Raw genomic sequence first — 21,123 nt, forward strand, 5'->3', positions numbered from 1 at the left:
GGAGGGACTGCCCCTACCCTCACAATGCTTGCTAATCAATTCCTAGAAATAGTGAAGGACTTCTCTGTAAATGTGCCTTTCATATACAACTGATCAATCCAAACACAAAGCCACTGTTCCTCTGCTCTAAGCACCCCAGGTACAGGTACCATACAAGTAGGGGCCACCTCGATGTTCCGGAGCCCACTGAAATTATCCGAACTAGCTAATCCTAACCCTGATTATCTTTACTCACGTGTTCCTTCCTATGGAAGCTACAATAAATGTTCCTGCCCACATTTTCCCCTTGCTTCCTCTACTCCTGACTGACCCTTTAGTTCATATATGTCCCCTCCATATCGTTACCCTCCTCATGGTGTGTCATGCCCCTCCTCTTGGGGACTGTAACAGACTGTCTTTCCAATGATGATCAACTCCAGATCTGTTAACCTCACTACACCTGAATAATAACTAGTCTACATTTTAAAACATAGGTGTGTAACAACCCAAATTAATGTTTATGTGTTTATCTTATACCCTGAAACTCTACTAGATTCATTTATTAGCTCCTTGGAAGAAAAGTTATGACCAACCTAGATAGCATATTCAAAAGCAGAGACATTACTTTGCCGACTAAGGTCCGTCTAGTCAAGGCTATGGTTTTTCCTGTGGTCATGTATGGATGTGTGAGTTGGACTGTGAAGAAGGCTGAGCGCTGAAGAATTGATGCTTTTGAACTGTGGTGTTGGAGAAGACTCTTGAGAGTCCCTTGGACTGCAAGGAGATCCAACCAGTCCATTCTGAAGGAGATCAGCCCTGGGTGTTCTTTGGAAGGAATGATGCTGAAGCTGAAACTCCAGTACTTTGGCCACCTCATGTGAAGAGTTGACTCATTGGAAAAGACTGTGATGCTGGGAGGGATTGGGGACAGGAGGGAAGAGGACAACAGAGGATGAGATGGCTGGATGGCATCATGGACTCGATGGACGTGAGTCTGAGTGAACTCCAGGAGTTGGTGATGGACAGGGAGGCCTGGTGTGCTGTGATTCATGGGGTTGCAAAGAGTTGGACACGACTGAGCAACTGAACTGAACTGAACTGAATTGAGTAGTTTTTCTTGAGGATTGTTTGAAATTTTCTATATATAGAATCATGTCATCTTCATATGGAAATAGTTTTATTTCTCATTTCCAGTTTAGATATTTTTTTCTTTTTCTAGCTTATTTGGTCTGAGTAGAACTCTCAATACAAAGTTGAATAAGCAGTGGAGAAAGCAGACATTCTTCTCTTGTTCTTGATCTTAAGGGGAAAGCTTTCCATTTTTCAACACTGAATATGATGTTAGTTGTGGGGTTTTTCATAAACACTCTTTATCATATTGAGAAGGCTTTCTTTTATTCCTAGTTTGCTGAGTGCTTCTACCATATAATGAATTCTGTCAAATAATTTTCTGCATCTATTGAGATGAACATATTGTATTTTTCCTTTATTCTATTAATGTATTATGTTGTAGTAATTGTGGGTTTTTTAATGTTGGTCTGCCCTAGCATCCTTGTGATAAATTCCACTTATTCTTGATGCATACTCTTTGTAATGAATGTCCTTTTGGATCCAGTTTGCTATTATTTTGCTGAGGAGTTTTGCATCTATTTTCTTAGGTAATATGGGTTTATACTTTTTTTTAACAGTATCTTTGTGTGACTTTGATATTAGGGTAATGTATTAGGAAGTAGTCTCCTTTTCTGTTTTTAAATGAGTTTGTGTGAAATTAGTGTTTACTGTCCTTAAAATGTTTGATGAATCCACAGTGAAGCCATCTGATCTTGGACTTGGTTGAAAGATGTTGATTAAAGATTCAATCTCTTTACTTGCTACAGGTCTATTGAGATTTTCAAATTTTCTTGAATCAGTTTTGGCAATTTATGTCTTCCTAGGAATTTGTCCATTTCATCTAGATAATATAGTTGGTTTGCATCCAATTATTCACAGTATTCATTCATAATCTTTCAAATTTCTTTAAGGCTGGTAGTAATTTCCCTAGTTTTCCTTATTTTTAGTTATTTTTTTCTTTTCTTTATTTTTTGTTAATATAATTAAAGATTTGTCAACTTTGTTGATCCCTTCCAAGAACCAACTTTTTGGTTTCATTGATACTTTTGTATTCTGTTTTATCTCTGACTTAATATTTATTATTTCCTCCTATTGACTCTGGGTTTAGTGTTCTCTCTTTCTTCAAGTTCTAACTGCAAGGTATGATGTTAGGTTGCTGATTTGACATAGTTCTCCTTTTTTAATGTACATGTTCCATCTATAGGTTTCCCTCTGGCCCTGTCTTCACTGCATCCTCTGTCTCAGTATGTTGTTCTGTTTTTCTTTTTATCTCCAGTTACTTAATTTCCCTTGTGATTTTTTTTTTCCTTTGACCCATTGATTCTGTAAGAATGTGCTATTTCCATTTATTTTCAAATTTCTCAGTTTTCCTTTTGTCTTTAATTTCTAGATTTACTCCATTGTGATTGGAGAAGGTACTTTGTATAATTTCAATCCTTTTAAACTTATTTAGAATTATTTTGTGGCCTAATATATATGGTCTATCCTGGAGAATGTGCCCTGAGCACTTGGGAAGACTGTGTATTCTATTGTTGGATGGATTATCCTGAATATGTCTGTTAGATCTACCTCGTTTGTAGTGTTGATGAATTCTATTTGCTCTTGATCTTTTGCGTACATTTTCTATCCATTATTAAAAGTAGGATATTGAAGTCTCTATGACTATTTATTACTATTTATTTCTCCCTTAAATTCTGTTAATGGTTTCATATATGGGGGAGGGTCTGTTGTTTGATATATATTTATAATTTTGATAAACTAACCCTTTTATCAATATATTATATTCCTGTATTCTGTAAAAATTTGACTTGGCATCTATTTGATGTTCTCTGATATTAGTATAGCCATGCCAGCTCTCTTTTGGCTACTATGTGCATGGAATATCTTTTTTTCCTTTCACTATTTGTTTCTTAGAGGTGGAAGTTACTCTATTATAAGTGGTGTCTACTTGGATCACATTTCTTAATTCATTTTTCTAGTCACTGTCTTTTATTTGCTGGGTCTAATCCAGTTACTTTTAAAATACTACTGATAATAAAGGACATAATTCTGCCATTTTGCTATTTGTTTTCTCTGTATTTTACATCTATTTGTTACTCTCTTCCTCCGTGCTGCTTTCTTGTGTGCTTGATTTTTGTGTACCATTTTAATTCCCTTTTCCTTTTCTGCATCTTCTTTAGTTATTTGCTCCTATAATGTGTATGTCGGTATACTTGGTAGCTTTCCATAGTGTCCATAAATCTCTTAGGCTCTGATCACTTCTCTGTATACCTTTTTCTTCCTCCTCCTTACATCAGGTAATTTCAGTTGTCCTGTCTTCAAGTTTTTTTGATTCTGTCATCTTCTAGCTTATATCTGCTATTGAACCATTTCAGTAATTTTTTCAACTATTTTGTTTCCTAACTTCAGAATTTCTACTTAGTTTCTTTTTATAATTTTTATCCATTTATATATTTTCTATCTGTATATGTATCATTCTTATTTCCTTTACTTCTTTGTCCATGGTTTCTTTCAGCTCTTTGAGGATATTTTAAAGTATTCATTTATTAAGTCCAAAAGTTCAATGCCTATGCTTCTTCATGGATAGTTTTTATCAATTAATTTTTTTCCAATAAATGAGTTATACTTTGCTTTGTGATCTTTGTACTTGTTTGTTGAGAACTAGACATTTTGAATATTATAATACAGTAACTCTGGAAATCAGATTCTTTCTACCTCCCCAAGACCATATACAATTCTTCCCTCCTCTACAGTTTGTATTTTTGGTTACTTTTCCAAACTAATTTTGCAGAGACCATAATTTTTGTCTTGTGTGGTTACTAAAGTCTCCTATTCCATTGCCTCTGTAGTTAGCCAATGACCTTACAGAGATTTCCTTGAATGCCAGCATCTTTGTTCATCATGTACTTTCCTGGATACTGAAAGTATTCCACTAGAATCCAGAGGTAATAAATGGTTGGTTCTGACAGTTCTTGCCAGCTCAAAAATTATTTAAGTGGGAGAACCAATTCCTAGAGCTTCTTAATCTGCCATCATTTTGAAGTGCAAGTCATTTTTTTTTACTTTCATCTTGAATATTAATATGAAATGTATCAATATACTTTCTTGACTGCATCAACAAGCTGTGCAATGAATACAGTTTATCTTCCTTTGACTTTTAATGATATTGCATTACATTTATGATGATCTTCTATTGAATACCGAGGTATATTTAAAGTTGAATATTTTAGTGGATTTATATAGCCTCAAATGTATAAAATGAAAGTTGTTCCTTTGTTTTACATAATTCTTATGACAAATGTTGTTCATGCTTTTAAAATCATCTCCTCCCCCTAAATTTGTTAGAATGGCAGAGGGGAAGGGGCCAACTCTTCAAAAATCAAAGGGAGAATATTAGCCTCCCAACATCATGTGAACCATATGTTCCAGCACAGATAGCTGGTTAGGAAATATAGAAACGGATTACTTAAAGAATAATGCATTTCTACTCTCTCTTTATAAGGAGATGTCTGATACTAAGTTGGACTGAACTTTTATCTTTATTCTCTTTCAAACGAGTAACTGTAAAACTAAGCAGTTCCTATGAAAAACAACAACAAAAAAGCAATAAAAAGGAAGTGGTGCCCAAGGCCCCTAGAGCTTTTAAATTCAACTGGTATATCTTGCAGCTACTAACTTAGGTTTCCTCTTACTTTCTTTGATACCTTGTTTTCTATCCTATAATTTGAATTTGAATTTAAGCAGCATTCCTAAGAGCTTCCTGAATTGAAAATTAAATTTTGAAAAGTTCTAAAACTCCAGTCAAAACAATGGAGTGAATTCAAAATGGTAGCTATTATCTTGCAACTCAGCAATACAGTATATTCTTTTATTCAGTACTTTAAAAATACTTAGATATATAATTATGTTATTTCATTTTATTTTCTTTCATTTTTTCTGTTCTTTCCTTTTGGATTATCAGTCTTATCTGATAGGTCATTTTCAAAAGGGCTGGGGCAATATCAGTAGTCTTATGCTAATAAACAGTTTCATCATTATATAATGCAATCCAACATTAGTTCTTGCTTCAATGTATCCACATGAGGCAGAGATAATAAAATCCCTTTATCCTGCTTTTGTGAGATTTTGAAACATATGACGATGAAAATATCATTTAAAAAGTGAATAAATGAAATGTTTTTAGCAAATATTATTTCTGGCCAATCTGACTGAATTTTGTTAAAAGTTTTGACAGAATTCTCCCTATCCATCCTTCTGGGCAATTTACAACCTAGTTAGAATACACATGACTGGAGAGCTGCCCTGTAAAAACATAGCAAAGCGACAGAGTAAGATTTTATTATGGGCTCATAGGTCATAACATCAGAGGGTTGTGGGGTCAGGCCTAAAATACAGATATTGTGATTCCATGTCAAGATTTCTTAGAGATAAGCTGAATCTGAGCTAAATATATTTGAGCCAAAGGGATATTCAGACAGAAATTTATTATAAGAGGAGAGCAAAGAGATGGGGTTGGTGTGTATATAAAAAGGGACTGAGATGGCAGGACAGACTTTTCTCAAGTCTCAGAAAAAAGGAAAATAAATTTTCTTCAAGTAAATAAGTCAACACACAGAGAAAAAGTGCCGAAAGCCACATGATCAGGGGAAATCATAGATCTTATTTTTGTAGGCAGTCTCAGAGTTAGGCTTTGGATATACTATAGAACCCAAAATGAGAAACAGACCAATGTAGATCCTAATCTAATCTGTCCTTATTAGCTCTGGGAAAGCCCCTAAAAGCCCCTAACTTCTAATCTTTAAAAGGGTCACAACAACAACAAAATAAAATGTGTGGTATGCTGTAGCTACCAAACAAATGTTAGTTGCTATTTTTCCATAGATCTTACTCACTCATGGTCATGATTATGCAATTTTGGAATCAGACAATTTATCAGCAGAATGCTTACAGCAGCAAATAAGAGAAAACTCAATGTCTAATCAATAAGGAAACTTATAAACTCACTAAAGGTAAGTCCCAAGGTAGGAGATGCTTCAAAATTACTTGGAAAAACATTTCAGTAGTGTCAACAAGACCCAGGTTTGTTCTGTTGTCCACACTTCCATCCAGAGTGGCTTTGTCATAGAACGGGTTTCCTGGATGTTTGTAGGATGGCTATGGTAGCATTCATGTCTGTGGATAAGAGAAAGTGCTTCTCCAAATCATCAGAGTTCCTCCTGGCCAGCATGGGTGGTGCAAACTAGGTCATATTTCCTACACATTAACTGTTGCCAGAGAAGATCCAGGATCTGATTGGTTTAGGCCTTTATTCCTAAACCAATGGGAGGAAAATGGATGGAAGGAAAGAGAATGGGATTGTCATGATTATCAGGGCCCCATTTCTGGGGTCAGACTTGGGCTTTGGGAGTCACACCTAATGCCCACTACTGAAAACTTGGGTTCCAGTATTTCCTATCTATGTCTTTAGACAAGTTACGCAACCTTATTGAATTTCCTTATCTGTAAAATGAATATGAAGCTAAACTGAAATAAATATGAAAACAAAAGGTTCTCAGAATATCTGATATGTACTAAGTACCCGGTAAGCATTAAGCAGCACTAATATTATTATTCATCTATACACTTTCACATTATGGAATAGTTTTTAAATCGTCTACTTTTCTGAGTAAATTGTGAAAATACAAACAATATTACCTTTATTTTTTACCTCCAAAGCTTACATATAATAAAGGTCCAACATATTTCTTTAGCAATGAGTGAATACATGAATATCTGCTGAGTAAATGAATAAAGGCCTAAAAACAATAGGAGATAGATTTAAAAGAAAGATAACCAAATGGTGACTGGATCAATCATTCAGGATATGGGAACAAAATGGGACAGACTGAGAAATAATATATTTGAGACTAAAAAAATACATCAGACTTAGAGAGGACTTTTCCCTGAAGACTAGAGTGGTTACAGGAAGTGAGCAAACCAAATATAAATTGAGTTTAGGGTAACCAGCTTGTAGAGGCTGTGACATCTTCAGACACTTTATTTTATAATTTGATAAATAATGAATATTTGGATAAAACCTATGTGAATGCTTACTGCAGTCGAGAGGATGTAGATGAAATAATAATAGGAACTACTGAGTGTTTCATGTATTCCAGGCATTGTTCTAAGTGTTTCTCTTGTGTAGACTCATGTATAAACCTCAAAACAAATGCATGAGATAAGTACCATTCTTTTTATCCTCATTCCTATTTACAGGTGGGAAAGTCAAGCCCAGAGAGTCTCAGCAATTTGTCCAAATCACAAAGATAGCAAGTAGCAAACTGAGACTTTTACCCAAAGTCTCAGAGTCTGTGTCTTCAGCCATTACACTCTACTATGATGAAATGGAAGGGTGCTCGGAGAAATCAGATTACATTTCCAAACCATCATGCACCCAAGAGTTAGATGTATTAGTATTCATGCAGAGTACCTCAGGCTTCCCAGGTCACTGAGAGCTGAAAGGCAAAGACAACAGTTCATGGCACATGTGCTCCCTCTGACCCTCCCTTGTGGGCTTCCCTTGTGACTCAGCTGGTAGAGAATCTGCCTGAAATGTGGGAGACCTGGGTTCAATCCCTGGGTTGGGAAGATCCCCTGGAGAAGGGAAAGGCTACCCACTCCATTATTCTGGCCTGGAGAATTCCATGGACTGTATAGTCCATGGGGTCGCAAAGAGTTGGACACGACTGAGTGACTTTCGCTTTCACTTTCTGACCCTCCTGTTGTGCTTTCATCATTCCCTGCATACAACACAATGGCTGCATAGAGAGCCAACTAGACAAATACTTGTTGAGTACATGGATGTGTGCATGGGTGGATGGATGGATACCAGCAGACGTGATGTACCCAACTCATTTCCATGGCAGACTAACCTCTCAATGCCTCTCGATTTGGTAAATGTCTCTAAATATTTGTTGCCCTTTTCAAGATGAGATGGTATGCTTTGCAATAATTCTTGGAATAATATGAAAAAGATACTTAGAGATAAGTCATGCCTCAGAGCCTGAGATCTGGAATGGATACAAGGTTGTATGTCCCTTTCCAGAGACTCTTTCAGAATTGTTGCTGAGCTAGAAAGAAAAATCACAAGGGACACTCTAAGAAGGCTAAGGGACTAGGGATTATCCAAGTACCACTCCCCTCAGGAGAAATCTACAAACAGGAAAACACTCATCTTGAGACATTTTATGGTTATGGTTAGCACAGATCTCTCCTGGAGAAGGAAATGCAACTCACTCCAAGATTCTTGCCTGGGAAATCCTATGGATAAGGAAGCCTAGTGGGCTACAGTCCATAGGGTCACAAAGCTTGGGACAGGATTTAGTGACTAAATGACAATAACCAAAGCCCTTGATCATCTGATTTTAACTAGAAATTCCTGCATTTCCCTTCAGCTCCTTCTATCCTGCTGCTGCTGCTAAGTGGCTTCATTTGTGTCCGACTGTTTGTGATCCCATGGACTATAGCTTACCAGGCTCCTCTGTCCCTGGGATTCTCCAGGCAAGAATACTGCTGAGGGTTGCCAGGCCCTCCTCCAGGAGATGTTCCCAACCCAGGTATCGAACCTGCATCTCCTACTGCTTGTGCACTGCAGGCAGATTCTTTACAGCTGCACTAAAAATTCAAGGGAGGGAGTCAGAATTCCTCCTCTTTCTAGAGAGCTGTGGCCTCCTGTGGGGTCACAAAGGGTCGGTCATGACTGAGTGAGTGAGCATGCGTGCATAACTAGCTAGTATTTTGGGGGTTTCCCAGGCTCAGAGGTAAAGAGTCCACCTGCCAGTGCAGGAGATGTGGGTTCTATCCCTGGATCAGGACGATCCCCTGGAGTAGGAAATGGAAACCCACTTCATATTCTTACCTGGAAAATCCCATGGACAGAGGAGCCTGGTGGGAAGGCTACAGTCCATGGGGTCACAAAGGGTTGGACATGACTGAGTGACTGAGCAGGTAGCCTCCAAAGAGGTAAGTTTCAAGAACCCTATCTAAACCACAACACAGATTTCAGATTCAGCTGTACAAATAAAATACAGTGTTGAAACATAATAAAAACGAGTGTTGAGACTGTTGTACTAGACATCTCTCTGCCTGCTGTAACTATGTGGTCTCATCTCTTGCCCAGAAAGATCTTTATTATTAAAAATAAATAAAATAAAAATTATTTCCTTATCTCTCTTTACTAATCATTTGTCATCTATGAGAATGTTTCAAAAGCCATTTTCATATTTAAGAGATATTGATGGAAGGCAATTCATTCGTAAATTGGACTTTAATAAAATAAGCTTTAAAAAAGTCATTGTACTTCCATACCCTTACAAGCACATTTCTTCAGCTTGCAGTCTCAGAAGGAACAAAATCGAAGCTGCTTGAGCAAGTTTCCTGGCTGGAGAAAAAGCTAGAAACTCTGGACTGTAGGGAAGACAGTGGAGAACCATACAAAAAAATGGTTCTTGCAAAAGACCAGGTATGTCATAGAAGAAGAATAATCTTTATTTTAAAAGTTACCTAAACATATGAGCTGAAAATCCTGTAGTTATTTCTGGCTGGGCTGGAAGTTCATATTTAAGTTCAAGATGGTGAATCACAGTTTTTGTATTTGCTCAATGTAACTGTATTTCCTGATAGAATATTCACATAAAAAACAAACTTTCTTGGTGATATTTTTAAGTTTGATATGTATTCTTTTGAATCATATTAAGTGAATATTCTATTTATTTTATAAGTGATATTGACTATACAAATATTTCTTAGTTTTCAATTGAACTTAATCAAGCAATAGCTTCTTTCTGGGTAGTGAAAGAAGTTGATCAAAACATTTTTCATAGACTTTTAATAAATTACTTTATAAGAAGTCACCAATCTCTGAATCTTAGGACATTTATATATGTGTCATTATGTAAATTTATCTCTTGTTCAACCCACGTTGTTTTGTATCTGCTTTTGTGATAGAGGAATGGATAGACAGATAATCTGTATCTATATATAGGTGTATATATATCTTCATTAAAACATATTCATATATTCCAAAGGCAGATACCAATTCATTTGGTCCCACATGTATGTATAAATGATGTGATATAAGATAGGTTAACTTTATCTGCAGTACATCAAGCAAACATTATTTTTTCTCAATCATGGCCTAGTTTTTACTATATTGATATACTTTGTTGATGGGTTCTTCCATGGAGTGGAAGAAAGAAAGAGATGGGAGCGATGATTGATTTAATGATGATATTCAAAACATCTAGCTGAGATAATGCTGCCATTTGTAAAATATGAAAACCAGTACATATTTACATATGGAACACTTTGAATATGTAAAAGGAAGAGTTAAACACACTTTGTTTCTAAACTCTACCCCTTTTCAGTGCATTGAGAAATTACAAGCTGAAGTAAAATCTTCCCAGGAGCAACTTGCAGCCCATGTAAGTGTCTTCTGCCTTTTTTCACCCTTTATTTTATATCATTGTTATTCTGTGAATGAACAGAAACATTTCAAAAGTTGCAACTATAGTCTCTCCATTGCAAACCAATCACAGGGCTAAGAACCAGTATTTTTACTGCCTCTATAGAGTTGTTTTCCATAAATAGAATTCTGATTTACACTGATGATAAAAATTGCAAGACTGAGTTCTTGTATATAACCAGATGACCTAATCAGATATGATCAGGATAAGAGAACTGGAAACTAAGGGTAGAAAAACAAGCAAGCTGGGCTAGTTGTGAGTGAACAGAAGTGGAAACTTTAGACACCTCTCCTATAGGCCTAGGACAGTTCTTCTTAAACTTTTGTATACGGAGAAGTATCTGGAAAACGTTTCGGAACAGTTTTCTGTACGCCTAGGATAGGACCTGAGAATATGTGCTTCTAGGGAATGCTGGATTCAGATGCTGCTGCTGCCCATCTTTAGACCATATTTTGAGCAGCATTATTTTATATATATTTATTTTGCCCCAGTCTTCTGGTTTTTAGGCTAATGACCATATGAACAAATCAGATAATGAACTGCCCATTTTCTGCTACAAGTCTTCCCCGAGAGAGAGAAAGAGAGACCCTCTGAAGTTCCAGGGGAAATTTCGTTTATACTTTACCCTGTCTTCACTTAGAGAACAGCTTAATGAGCGTCTCCTGCCACAACAGCCTTGTGGATCCATGTGCATAGACCAGTGGCTGTGGTCCTGCCACTGCCCCTTCTCAAGGATCTGAGAATGCCGGGAGTGTTTCCTCAAAGAGTCACTCGCCATCCTCTCAGTTATCTCCTCCAACCACATCCCATGTACTAGGGAATGGCTTATTGATTAACAAGAGTGGCCAGTCACCTTACACGGCCAGTCTGAACAACAAGAAACTCAGACTAATCTGAGAGACTGCAGCCCAGAAGTCCTAAAGAAAAGACCACAGAAGAATATATTCTGGTCACCAACCCTTTGAGGTTTGCAGTGATCTGATCTGGATAAAAACCACAATAGTTGCCCCATTTTTTGTCCTGGGGTAGAGAGAAGCTAAGATTAGCTTCAGTGGCAGTTAGTAGAGTTTTAGACTAAATCTAGATTCTTTTCTGGCCTTGTGTGCTCAACTGACCGAGACTGAACATGACTCAGGCCTGCACTGCTGACACTGTGACTGACTCAGACAGAAACTCTCTCGTAGCCGAGCGTTCTCTCCCCGATGCCTCTCCTCTGGCCTGCCTTTCAGGGTACTGGGTAAGGACTATTATCAGAGGATGTCACCTCATGCCAGCTGGATCCCTACAGCCATTCACCCAGGGAGTTTGTAGGTCAGAATGGTTTAAGGAGAGAGATTTGCTAAGGTTCAGTTATTAGCTTCCAGCATCTCTTCATGAAAAACTGATGAAAAATCATGGTAATGGGAGCCTTTGGGAAATTCCTGCAGTGTCTTCTTTCACTGTTTAGCTTCTGCAGTCAATTCCTGTTCCATGCTGTTCCTGTCCCAGGTGTGTCTGAACTGGGAGTGCTCCCTTGTATTAGGGTATTGATACCAACCAACGAGCTTTCTCCTGTGTAATTGTCAATGTTCAGCTTATAATATAGCAGGTTAATCATTAAAGTTTTGCTTACTCATCAAGAATATTTAAATGAAAATAATGTGAATAATAATGTTTACTCAAGTGGACTATGTGTTTCCTAGGTGATAGGTGCTTTATGTATTACCTATTTTACTTCTCAGTACAACTCAAAAAGATGAGCATTATTTTTCAGATATGAAAACTAAGTTTTAGTAATTAGATCATTTGTCACACACATGTTGATTGTGAAATCCATGCTTTTGCTCTCGCAACATGCTACCTCTCTCAATTGTATTTCCCACACACCACTGGAAGTGTCAGACATGTTGATAAAGCTTCTATCTCTAGTCTCTTTTCTCTGTCTACTCTGAGTGATTAATCAGTTCATAATTCTTCAACTCTTCCTTCCATGCAAGTAAGCATACCCTCCTCCTCTACCAAGTTCTATCTTAATAATCTGATCACAGCTCCTGTAATGAGCATTTCTTAAAACACTGTTCCTGGGAAAAAATTTTAAATTATGTTAATAGGTATTCTGAAAAAAAATATGAGCGGGGCATTGGAAATAAAGTTAAATTAAATATGTTCATTTACTGCAGGATTTATCAGTGTATAATCAATCTCCAAAAAAAGGGCCAGAGTATGTAATTTCCCAGCGGTGTTTGTCCTCGAATGACATTTTAAGCATGCAGCCTTGAAGATTGCTGGTATACTGCATTGCATTAAAACTCTAGGTTTGCTAAATATGACCTGAATATCTCGTGGCTGTCCTAGGTTCAGCACATATGAAGTCAAATTTATCATTTTTTATTCTTATCTCTTCAATGTGTTCGTTTGTGTTCCCCAGGCATGGTGAATAATATCACAATGTTATTACATACTGTAGATCCAAACTTAAAACAGTATTAAAATCCCACCTGTTTCTGCTTGTATCTCATATTTTGCTAATTGTTGTCTCTGAGTATACTTTTACTAGTTATCTCATGTCCATGTCTTTGATTCCATTGCCCTGCCAATCCCTAGCTCTTTTTGACCAACATAGATCTCAATTATTGCTACTAGCCCCAAATTATCAACATATTCAAGTTCGGAGCCCCCACTACCCCTGCCTACCGCCTCACCCAATCACAGTGTAGCCCACTTGCTCTCACACCATCAAGCCTTGTTTGCAGAAGAGAGAAAGGATGGAAAACTGTGTGTAAGATTTGCTGTGGGGTCAGAAAACCAAACAGAGCTGGAGGTTAACACTCATGGGAGAATGAAATGTCCTGGAGGATCAGAGGAGAGAAGGGGGATGAATGGACCAAGGTGTGGGAATGGAGCCCTGAGGATGCGGTGAGGAGACAGGACATCAGAAGGCTCCTGGGAGTGCTGGAACATTCAAGGTTAGGAAGCAACTGAGAGTATTAGTGAGTTTTTCGAGCAGTTTGGACTTACACCACCTACAGTATGTGAGAGTCATGTGTAGAGTCTAGAATTTCTGTCTGGCTGTGCCTCCCCAGTGTAACCCTGCTGCAGGATGTGACCTCCGCCAGGCTCTCCCGGCTTCCCTGCCACTCTGGAAAGTTTTCCACAGGACTGTCCCATCCCTGGCCTTCATTTCCCTGTTCTCACTCACCCCTCTCTCTGCCTCAGTCCAGTAGGCTAGTAAAATAGAGCTGTCATCTTTCTCTACACAGCCAGAGTCTGTCGGTGCCCTGGGACTTTGCTCTCTGCGCTCTCATGGTCCAGGCTATCCTTCTCTCTCCTCCTTTTTCCAAATAAATGTCACTCTGTCTGCAAGACTTGTATCAAGGACTAACCTTTCCCTTAGCCCCCAGAGTACCTTCTCTGGGCTCCCTAACCTCCTGTACATCATCTATTTTAGCTTGAAACACTGCATTTTATCTATTTATTTTTATTGGGGTATAGTTGCTCTATGGCTTCCTTCATAGCTCAGTTGGTAAAGAATCCACCTGCAATGCAGGAGACAGGGGTTCAATTTCTGGGTCGGGAAGATCCACTGGAGAAGGGATAGGCTACCCACTCCAGTATTCTTGGACTTCCCTTGTGGCTCAGCTGGTAATGAATCCGCCCACAAAGTGGGAGACCTGGGTTCAATCCCTGGGTTGGGAAGGTCTCCTGGAGAAGAGAAAGGCTACCCACTTCAGTATTCTGGCCTGGAGAATTCCACGGACTATAGTCCAAGGGGTCGCAAAGGGTCGAAGACGATTGAGTGACTTTCACTTTCACAGTTGCTCTATAGTTTTGTTACTTTCTGCTCACATTTGACTGATGCTCTCTGTTTACACCTCTGTCCAGCACTGGACATGAAGAACATTGAGGGTGGCACCAAGACTGTGTGGGCTCACTGCAAACCCCTCAATATATGTTGCTTAACTGAATTTTACCCTGATCATGTCATTTCCCCTGTTCAATGCCGAGAGCTATCACAGTTGCCCATTTTCCCAGAATAAAGTCCAACCTCCTGACTATGGCTTTTATCACCCTGAAAATGAGGGGCCAATCCCTTCTCCTGTCTCTTCTCCATCACACATCTGTGATCCCTGAGTATGGCCATGAATTCCTGCCCTGGGACCTTCGCTCATTTGCAACTGGAATATGTCCCCATCATTGTGTTCACCAGGTTTTCCCCATGCTTTATCAAGATTGTTCCTTCCAGACAGTTTTGTCTGACCATCAAACTGGAAGTGATCTCTCCTTCCTTGGTACTTTCACAGCCCTCCTCTGCACCTCTCTTCTGTCCTTTGTCACACTATTACCCACGAGAGAATTATTTGATGGGCCAGCTCTTCCCCAAGACTGTGAGCACTTCAAGGATAGAGAGCAACTTTGTTTTTCTTTATGCCTCTCATAGTGTCTGGTTCAATGCTTTGTACATATTTCATTGAAATGAATTGCTAAAATGGATAAATTTAATATCAGGTTATTTTGGAATTTATAATAGCCTACTTTAAATCTCTGGGAAAGTTATTTTATGAAATGTTATTCCTTAGAAATGCCAGTTACATAAGGCATTACTTTAATCTGAAATTGATACTTTCAAGGTATAACATGGAAGGCACAAAAAGGTAATGATTCCTTAGAGTGAAAATAAAAGGAAAAAATAGCTGAGAAAGAAAAAGTTGTAAGAAACTTCAATTTCAGAAGAAGTAAGAAGAGCAGCTGAAGGACACTATAGTCTTAAGATGAAAATTAACAATCCAAGGTCTTAGTTTCTTTTTACTCAGGATTCACTCTCCTAGAAACCAATAGTCAAATTATATTATTATATAATTAAATTGATAGCTATAAAATGTGGAAAAGGTACAGGCCTCAACATTTCAGAGTAAAACTGTCACTGCTAATATTTTGAAGATTAAAATCTCATCCCATGAACTTTAGGAAGTCTTGTCACAGCTTACACTTTTAAAAGATTGCCAAGAACTGCCCCTCTCAGCACACACGTGGACACCCACTTGAGCCACCCACAGGACTAACTTGCCCTGGGCATTTTCATTACGCCAGTCTGCATGAGTTTATCTCCTTAAGAGACCTATATGGGATTAAACCAATGTTTCAACTGAGTGCTTATAGCAACTTAAATATTATTGCCTATATTAGGGCAATTTAAATCAGGACTATGAGTCTTAAAGGAGGAGGGAAAAAAAAACCTTTTAAAATGAATGCCTTCCAAATTGTTGAGTTCATTGCTTGCCTACTTGTAGTATTTGGGAAATATAATTACTCATCCTTGTTCATTCACTCTGCATCGACAATGTGATTCTCTGCAGTAGTCCAGAGGTTTGCCTCCCCTCACCCCTCACCCCCATCCCAATGGCTAGTTCATCTCTTGGTTGAGCTACCACCAAGATTGACCAGAGCCCAAAGGTCTATAATATTCCATAGAATTATTCCAAAAGAGAAGTCTAAGCAACTGGATGATAGATGCTTGAGTGTAACGCTGTTCTTTATTCTGTCTTATATGCTTGAAATAATTCATAATAAACAGTTACAAATATCCAGAAGAAGAAACCCTTGAAATGAATTATACAGGGTGCTTCAAGCTGTAGTTTAGATACGTGTGTCTTTGAAATCAGAAGCTCCTGACCTTTCTAAAGTTTCTAAAGACCTGGAAGCAACAGTCCTGATACTCAGAGTCAGGAGCAGAGGGCATGGAAGGACCACCATGAGTACCATGACAGAATTTTCCCAAAGAATTGGTTTAATTGCTTCCCTTCCTTCTCTAAAGAAGCTACCAATTCCCATTTTACTTTCCAAAGTAAGGATCTGCAAGGGTCACCAATTTAGATCAGTGCAGACTCCTCTCCCCTGGAATTCCAGGCCCTCTACTAATTAGTCTTTTCCTACTATGATAGAGAACATGGGCGATTTTTGCTGTTGCTGTGTTTTGGCTGCCTAAGCATTCATTAACACTCCCTCCTCAGCAGTACCTCGATATCCCTTCCAAATATGTCTCTCTCATTGTGCAGTCTTGGAAGGCCTATAACTCAAAGTACCCTGGCAGCTACTAGCTGGGAATGGGCATGTGCCCAACTGGACTCTGAATATTAAATCAGGGGAAGCAAGAGAGCAAAAACACATGGACCTGATATACCCTACCAGTGACACCCAGGCATCACGGCACCGGAGCGTGAGCCGCTCTATCTCCTGTCCGTTTCTGAATCTGACTCCTGTCCATTTTAGGAACCACCAAATAACCCTCACTAGCTTGAAGAAAATTCCCTTTTTCTGTATACTCATCAGAATCAGATTTGATGGTTTGGTTACAGCTGAGATGCTGTAATTCTTATACCATCCAGATTGTTCTCAAAGTGTGGCCCTGGGACTTGAAAGGCAAGTTTTGAGGTCTCATCGCACACCTTCTGAATCAGAAGCTCTGGGAGTGGGGTCCAGCAATACGCTTTCCAAGTCCTCCAGTGATTCTCATGATGGCTTGTGTCTGAGACGCACTGCGCCGTCCAGCACAATCCTCATCTCTTTCAGCCTAGACTCTCCGCTCTCCCCAGTACCACTGTCCCTGACCAGCATCTCGCTGTCACCCTCATAACTCCTGCCTCTGGGAAGCATCTCCAGGCCTTGCTCTTAGTACAGCAAGCCGGGACCATGGCACATGGGACACGTTTGTCCAACTGACAAACCAAAGAAGAAGGTCTTCCCGCTCCTTGCCCTCTAAAGCTCACACTTCTATGTACTCTAGAAATATTACCTTGTTCCTGCAGCTTGTCATGACTAATTTTAGGATAATGTGACAGTAATTAATACCTTAGAGTCATACAACAACCTACACTTTTCTAAATGCTCCCATCCACATTATGTCATCTGTTTTTCACAACAGTCCTGTGAGGCAGGGATTACTCCACCTTTATCAGATGAGGAAAGTGAATCAAAGAAGCCTGCTTACAGAAAACAGCTTACATGGAACAAAGACCTGAGTGTAGATATTCGGACTCCAGGGCCCCTGTTTCATAAGCATGATTTCACTTTCATTTGAAAATTTTTGCTAAATATATATGCCAACACACATGCTGGTTGTATCAGTAAATTAATTTTTAGATCTTTTAACTTTAATATCATCTGCAGACCTCATGTCAGAGTGAATCAGCCTGGGAGACCTTGTTAACAGGATCTGATAGAGTCCTACCTGGGGCCAATGAGGAATGGGGAAATTCCTCCCCTGTGGGTCTTTCTTTTTGAGCCAGACATGTTAATCCAAATGGAAAATTCCTCAGTGATTGTTTATGAACAGAACCCATTGGTACTAAATGGCTGCATGTGGGATAAATCTCAGAAATATTTTTATTGTATTAGTTGATTATAGTTAACCCTCTCTACATCCTACCTTCGTAGTTAGGTTATCTGGGCTTAATACTATTCTGAACCTTCATTTTAACCCTTTATGTGGTTATCCCATGGCGCATCTCCTATGTGCTTGCACTGGAGAGGTGACAAATCGCTGAAGGATGGCAGAGGCTTTCCAATCCCATTGGTGAGTGTTGCTGCCAAACCTCTCAGGGAGCTTGGAAGAAGAGAGTCTGAGCTCTCACTTCACATCAGCAGGTTGCTCATAATCTCTGAAGGCAGTACCTTCTGAATTATGAGCCATTACATGGCAATGGATGAGGCAATATTCAGTATAAAACTTTGGAGTGCCACCAGGACCTTATCTACTTAAAATTACCGTTTCTCTCTCTTTTTTTTTTTTTTTTGGCCTCGGAAAGCTAAGGCACAATATGTTGCAGTGAGAGCCACTAATATAAGCTGTAGGATCCTCTACGAGTGAAGGCAGATTGAGAATGCAGGGGCCTGAGGCCTGAGCTGGGTCACTCAGAACAAGCAAGCCTGGATTCTGGCTGATAGCCAGGAGGCTCATTTCCCCTTCTCTAACTGGATATGGGGCCTGTTTGCTCACTCTCCGTAGATGAGGAATAAGTTCGAGAGGAACAAGCCCCCAAGGATAATCCTTGTCCGTCCAGCGACTTTAGAATCATGGCCTGTGTCTGATCTTTGTTAGCCACCTGCTTGGACACATAATCGAATCCACTTATTCTGTGAATACCTATTAGCTGACTATGCATTTCTTCAAATATATATTTCATTTACTTGATAAGCTTGGACTTACACCGACATCCTCTCAAAAGAATATACAGAGTTTAGAGGCCCAAGCATTTCAATCTATTCATAGATTTTTGGTATACTCTCTAATTGCTTGTCTAAAAAACCAGGTGGGGACAACACAAGATTGTTCCCAGCACTTTCCTCTTTGCTCCTGAGCTACATTAATCTGTATAAACTACCAGCCATTAATGCTCACACAGAACTCACTCTATACTATTATTAGCAGCAGCTACTAGAAATCATGTTTTATTTGTTCTCTTAATAATTGAAATCACTTTAAGATGAGTGAGAGTCAAACCTTTCCGTTATGAAGAATAGAGAGATAAGCTATAGATAGGAATCATGAGGGTTTTGTAAAGGCCACTGGCCCTGGTATTGGGGCTTCCCTAGTGGCTCAGTTGGTATAGAGTCTCCCCACAGTGCAGGAGACCCAGGTTCAATCACTGGGCTGGGAAGCTCCCTGGGGAAGGAAATGGCAACCCACTCCAATATTCTTGCCTGGGAAAACCTAATTCCTGCCTTTATAAGAGCAGTAATGGAGAGTTAGTTGCTGGGTTAGTGACTTAGCCCTGCTACCCCAGCTGCATGACTGACAAGGGTTACTCAAGTTCTTCTCTTTCCATTTGGGTAAAGAAGCTAATAGCATTCTTTAGCCTCATGGGGTACCATGGAAGATACATAAACTGGCGAAGCGAGGTAATGCCTGTGAAGTAGTTGGCAGAGTGTCTGACCCCTACCAAGGTTCAAAAAAGTTATTAACACTTATTCCAAAATGGACTGTTTCAGTAACAGTTCCACAATTTTATGCGGTTGTCATAAAAAGAATCTGTTGGAATGAAGTACTTCATTTTAGCTGCCAGTTTGTTTATAGAGAGTGCTAGGAAGCTGATTAATCAAAGACTCAAAATTAATTTCTGAGGAGAATCCTGCATCCTTTAGTACTTCTTTAGCTCATTTCTCCCCTTGGAGAATGTCTTCTGAAGCCTTTTGTAGAACTATCTCCTTTTGATTTAATTGTGTGTCTGTCTTTATCTCTGATTAGACTGTAAGTTTCTGATTCATGGTGTCTGCCCAGTAGTAGGTTCTCAACAAATATTTGTTAAAAAAAAAAAAAAATGAATGAATCAGTTAATCAGCGAGTGACTGAGTGAAGGAAGGTGAGCAGCCTTTTAATTTAAAAGAGTTATTTCAGGCTCTACAATTTCTAAAACCAGATGTTAGTTCTAGCCCCAACCCAGCTGACCATTTCTACCAGAGAGTTCTGTGCTTAACTGCACTCCAAGAGTGATATTTGAGCTCAATATTTAGCTTTAAAAAGCTGGGATGAAAGGAAGCATATCACAGAGGAGTGCCTGAAATAAGGTCCACTTTTCCCTTTCAGATAGATACCTTAAAATCCTTCCTGAATTAAGTGAGATTAGCAAAAAGTCACACTTTTAGACTGCGTCAAGTTGTCCTAGAACTGCTTTTATTGAATGAGAGGGAGGTAGTATGGCATGATGCTAATGACTTAGTTTGGGAAGATTTTATTAAAAAAAAACAAATTGCCCTATGGAGTTTTCCAGTATATTCACTGTCAGATTACTGTTAAAGACATTTATTATTTTACTCAAGAATATGTCTTTCTGTAATTTCTGTATGAGGAATATTGGCACTTCCACTGAGCATTGGACTTGCTTTTACTCCATGGATTCTGTGCTTCTGTTAATAGTTATTTTGACTATCAGCAAGGCTGGAGCCAAGTCCTCTATACCTTGGCTCTAGAAAGTGATAATGTAGGATGTCAGGGCACGAGCTGTGTGAACCGACCTTCACACCTGCTTCCCTACCCTTAACTCCTTCTTAATGTACCTTTCAAGTTCTTATTTTAGTGACTTCTAGTTCAATTTATTTACCTTTTGAACCTACCCTAAATTCTTTCTGAAATGCATCAATACCAAATTAAACAACAAATCATCAGAAAAATATTAATAATAAAACTGATTCTATAAAAGTGCCGTGGGCAGCTCTCCCAGAATTGGTTCCACTGACTATGGAATCAATATAGAGAAGAATCAATTTTGTCAAAATTACTATACTACCCAAAGCAATTTATAGGTGGAATGCAATGCCCATCAAATTACCAATGGCATTTTTCATAGAATTAGAACTAACAATTTAACAATTTGTATGGAAACACAAAAGCCCCCAAATAGCCAAAGCAGTATTAAAAATGCAGCTAGAGGAATCAGGCTTCCAGCTATCCTACAAAGCTACAGTAATCAAAACAGTTTGGTACTGGCACACTAACAAATACAGATCAGTGTAACAGGACATAAAGTCCAGAGATAAACCTATGCAACTAAGGCCCTGG

At 38.8% G+C, this 21,123-nt stretch overlaps 1 protein-coding gene across 3 annotated transcripts in view; it reads left to right on the forward strand.

Annotated features, from left to right (window-relative positions):
* The window catches only part of CCDC192 (coiled-coil domain containing 192), a 206,717-nt gene that overhangs the window by 47,474 nt on the left and 138,120 nt on the right, over nt 1-21,123 (forward strand). For all 3 annotated transcript variants that reach the window (XM_040241758.1, XM_040241759.1, XM_040241760.1), the window contains exons 3-4: nt 9,458-9,589; nt 10,494-10,550. In XM_040241758.1, coding sequence (XP_040097692.1) covers nt 9,458-9,589; nt 10,494-10,550 — 189 coding nt within the window. The remainder of the gene's footprint in view (nt 1-9,457; nt 9,590-10,493; nt 10,551-21,123) is intronic.

Source organism: Oryx dammah, unplaced genomic scaffold (genome assembly GCF_014754425.2).
Source record: "Oryx dammah isolate SB20612 unplaced genomic scaffold, SCBI_Odam_1.1 HiC_scaffold_5, whole genome shotgun sequence".
NCBI lineage: Eukaryota > Metazoa > Chordata > Mammalia > Artiodactyla > Bovidae > Oryx > Oryx dammah.